General features: G+C 35.6%; 1 protein-coding gene across 1 annotated transcript in view; it reads right to left on the bottom strand.

The window, feature by feature from the left end:
- LOC106869862 (sodium/potassium/calcium exchanger 4) overlaps positions 1 to 4,872 on the bottom strand; it is a 186,659-nt gene that overhangs the window by 4,289 nt on the left and 177,498 nt on the right. The window contains exons 17-18 of the mRNA XM_014915782.2: positions 2,582 to 2,696; positions 1,831 to 1,943 (exon numbers count right to left, since the gene is read on the bottom strand). Coding sequence (XP_014771268.1) covers positions 1,831 to 1,943; positions 2,582 to 2,696 — 228 coding nt within the window. The remainder of the gene's footprint in view (positions 1 to 1,830; positions 1,944 to 2,581; positions 2,697 to 4,872) is intronic.

The following is a 4,872-nucleotide window of genomic DNA, read 5'->3' as shown; positions in this document are numbered from 1 at the left end:
TGGAACTCTTTTAAACTAAATAATATATTCCTCTATACACAATCATACAAAAAACCCACCTTTTTTGTATTTATTTTTACTCGCATATATATATATATATATATATATATAATACAAATAATAAATGAGTATATGCATATATACGTACATGTATGTACATACCTACATCTACCTGTATATATAGATGCATATCTGGGTACAGGACGTTGCAAACAAAACGTAGACAAAATGATAAACAGAGTACAGAAAACACAGAGGCCACATAGAGAACATTTCCTTCATCAGCTGCCACCATTCTAACACTGGTGTTTCGAACACACAGGAAGAAAGAGAGAGAGAGAGAGTGACTAAAAACATTAGAAGTGCAATACTGTAATCTTAAAAGTAAGCAAGTACTTGTGGTGAAGGAATTTTTAGCTATAAACAAAACAGTCATCACAGAAGTAAATTATTATTGCAGAAACCTAATAACTGAGTTGTTGAACTACAGAAACCATTTGGCTGTTTTTCTCACACATTCACTGTTATTGCTGTTACACTTTCTTAAGTTGCAACAGTAATAATAGTCATTGCTGCCTGTAAACTAAGGTGCAAACAGTCATTGCTGGTGGTACACTAACTAAATTCCAATTATAAACTGCATCGTTCTAAAGTAACTTGTAAGTATTTCAGAAATTAATGAAACTATGAAGAATATCAGTGAAATATCTGGAATTCCAAGGAAAGGAGGCATAACTGTGTGGTTAAAAAGCTCGCTTTCAACTATGTGGTCTTCAGTTAAGTTCCACTCTGTGACAACTTGGGCAAGTGTCTTCTGCTATAGCCCCAAGCTGACCAATGCCTTGCAAGTGAATTTGGTCCATGGAAACGGTGAGGAAGTCCATTGTATATAAATCCCCACTGGATGCAAAGCAAAGATAAAAACAAATTTCTTTATTTAAGAATTTTTGTCTTTTTATGAACTATTTTACAAATTAAAACCAGCATGAAGATGCATGTATATGTATTCACATATTCTGCATACATGCACACACACATAAAAGTACAATATACATACATTTGGCACAGCTGACTGGGCATTTGACTGTTTCCATAACAATAGATTTTGGCATTGTGGGCAAATACACACAGGTACACACATAGAGGCACAGAGAGAGAGAGAGAGAGAGAGAGAGAGAGAGAGAGAGAGAGAGAGAGAGAGAGAGAGAGAGAGAGAGAGAGAGAGAGAGAGAGAGATTATGAATTCTATGTCTAAGTGAGTATCAAAACGGTGGTGCCACATAAATAGAACTAAACTGACAGCACGAAAATGTCTCATACCCATTACACTGCATAATACGATCTTTATCCTTGAGTAGCAACTGTTATTTCCTATTTACTAACCCCTAGGAAGTATGAAAAATAACTAATGCTTCCTTCAAACTTTGCTTTTGTTACATTTATTCAAACCCCCAAAGAATCCATCTCAACATATGGCTATGATATTCCCCCCACCCACTACTCCTGTTCATGGTCAGTGATGCGCGTATTGTCAGCCACTAATGGACATGCTCAAGTGGTTAAGGTCAAGCAACTGACAAAGAAATCTGTGGTATTGAGCTGAATATTTGCTATAACAATATTTCTGCTTCAGCAACTTGATCCTGAGTCTGTCTGAAATGTAATGGAGAGTAGGTCAGTTTCAAAACATTGGTGTCCAGATCAAAGAAGCAAAGTTTGAAGGGAATAGTAGTCTTTTCCTTTGATTTCTAGATAGAAACAAATAGGAAATAACACTTACTGACCAAAAAAAAAAAAAAAATTGTTACACAGTAAAGTAATAATTCTTACATAAGATCCTGGATCAACGAGAGCTGTTTGGATGAACCAAGGGAGGGCAAGTCCCAAAAGAATATCAAACACATTGCTTCCAATAGAATTTGACACGGCCATATCACCCATTCCTGTAAAAATAAAATACCAATCATTCACATAAATTATAGGATACTTATTTAACAACTGAAAATCTGAAGAAGCTCTACCCAGTGACTAATAATTCTTATGTAGAATTCCTCAATTTTGATAATATTTAAATATATATCTGATTACATTAGTAATATAATTGGTGTTTTGTTTTTAGTGCTGGTGCCTCATTAAAAGCACTAGTGATGGTGCTGTATAAAAAGCACCAGTACTGTTGTCATGTAAAAAGCACTGGTGGTGTCACATAAAAAGCACTGATAGTGCCATTTTAAAAACACTGATAATGCCACATAAAAATCACTGGTGTTAGTGCCAACATAAAAAGCACCCAGTAAATCCTGGTGTTAGGAAGGGCCAGAGAAAATTGTAGTTGATATTTAGGTGAGAAATGTGAATGACAAGAAGAGGGGAGTGTATATTTCACAGCTTTTGAAAAAAAAAATTAGAAAGAAAAATGTGTAGCCAGGATAACAGAGATGTTGAAGTTAAGGGTTTAAAAATTTGTGTCTTGAAGAGGAATGGGTTGAGGGATTTGCATGGGAATGATGAGTGGTATTTAATTCTTAATTATAGTGGCTTAATTTTAAAGTATTTAATTGGTGTGTAAAAAGATGTTTACCTTGTCTAACAACATAGACACTTGCCATAGCATCAGGAATGCTTGTGCCGGCAGCCAAAAATGTGATACCCATTACACTGTCAGGAATTTTCAATGTGAATCCAATCAAGGTGACCTGGTAAAAATCAGAAGTGAGATTTTGAAAACCTATGGAGAAAATAATTCTAAAAATATGTATTTATCTACAAGAAAACAGTAATTGTGGTATAAAAAGTGTCCATTTCTTTCAAAAGGTCTCAGTATTATAAAGCTATTCCATAATTTCCCTTTAAGACTTCTTATCCTCATTATCATTTAATGATGTGTCTGCAATGACGATCTGTGAGGATGGGGCCCTTAGCTGGATGTCGACAAGACATTGAAAGGTCTCAGTCAGCGGTGAACTGTCTCTGCACAAATGGGTCTGTAGTGAGCCCCTATGGTCTGCCTAGCTGATTCTGTTGCCCTCCGGAATCAGTCCTGCAAGTGCTGTTGGTGCAGGTGGTGATCTTGATGTACCATTGTAACCCTTGGGCAGCCACTGCATGATCGAACATCTGTGCTGTTTGTGGCATTGCATTATTCCCTCAGCTGCTCAATTGTCTGAATACTGCAGATCAAATCATTAGCAATGACTTTATGGAGACATCTGATGGCTTGCTACCTCTGATTTTGTATCAGTCTTGGTTAGTATGCTTGCTGTGTTCAGGAAACGAATGACAGGCTGGTTAATTTGGGTCCAGTTTATACCCAATGAGTCAACGTTTTTGTACGTGCATCATGCTTTTCATAAAAATGCATTCGTGAGTATTACCATCTTCACAAAAAGTGAGCAAGTTCAAACCCTACATGCAATCCTTGTGTTTTCAAAAGAGAGTGGTGTTGTGGGTCAGTGATATCTTCCCAATGTCAAATTACCTAGAAATGTGATAAAATCCATATAATCTCAATATCATGTGTGAAACAAATAATCTTTTACAGTGCAACATTTCTTTTGTAGTTCAGGATATATATACATAAACAAATATACACAGATATACACATATCTCTATATATATATATATATATATGCACACACACATCTACACACACACATCTACACACACACATACACACTGTGTTTTAAGAATGCATATGTCAAAAGAATATGCACTCATATTTGTTAGTAGAGTGGGCGTATTAATCAAAGTATATTGCATTATAGATCAATTTCAGCCAATCTTACAAATTGGTTTCACACTGAGTATTAGACTACTGAATGTTAAATAACAGTGAGGTTAAATAACACCACATGCACTTTAGAAGCAGCAGGTATGGAAAAAATATGGCATTTCTAAAGAGCATGTGGTGTTACTTAATAGCATAATATCCAGTAATCTAATATCCAGTGCAAAACAGATTGGTAAGATTGGTTAAGATAGATCAATAATCCTGTATACTTTGATTAATATATATTTATGTATGCTTGTGTCTTTGTGTTTATTCCCCCATGCCACCACCTGTACTTGTCCCTCTATAATACTGTAGCCTCTCAGCACCTACCATAAAACCACCTTTTCTTCTCCAATACTCCATACCCTATGGAGGGTTTCCTTTTTTCCTTTTCCATTGTTTTCTATCTTGAAACTTACCCGATGACCTCACTGGTGTCAGCAGCATGACAAAAGCACCCAGCAAACTCTGTAAGGTGGTTGGCATTATGAAGGGCATCCAACCATAGAAACCATGCCAAAGTTGGATTCCCTAAAACTATCCAGCTCATGACAGAATGATAAATAGATGTCAAATGATGAAGTGCTTATAACTCTGATTTTCTTATATTCAAATTTAAAATTTTAAATCTAAACAAAATATTTGCAAACTTATATTGCGTCACTTTTTCTATGAAACTATCACACTTCAGAATCTCAAAGAATCTTTTATTAGTCCCCCCCCCCCCCATAGATTTCATTGGTTCTCAGATATATACCTGTTTCAGATATATACGTTTAAACTGAGATACTTTTCACCTATTTTTATCACCCCTACACATCAAACAGCTTACCCATCATCATCATCATCATTTTAACCTCCACTTTTCCATGCTTGCTTGAATCAGATGGAATTTTATTGAGGCAGATTTTCAAGAGCTCAATGCCCTTCCTGCTGACAATCTCCACCTGTTTGCAAGCACAGTAATATATCCCCACAACCTGACTTATTTTCATGAAATACAGGGTAACAAATGATACCACTTGCATAATAGTGACACTTGTTTACAACTATATATACATACATACATATATATACATACATACATATATATACATATA

Source organism: Octopus bimaculoides, chromosome 11, assembly GCF_001194135.2.
Source record: "Octopus bimaculoides isolate UCB-OBI-ISO-001 chromosome 11, ASM119413v2, whole genome shotgun sequence".
Lineage (NCBI taxonomy): Eukaryota > Metazoa > Mollusca > Cephalopoda > Octopoda > Octopodidae > Octopus > Octopus bimaculoides.
Note: the sequence above shows the minus strand (reverse complement) of the source record. Positions and strands in the feature narration are given on the sequence as shown.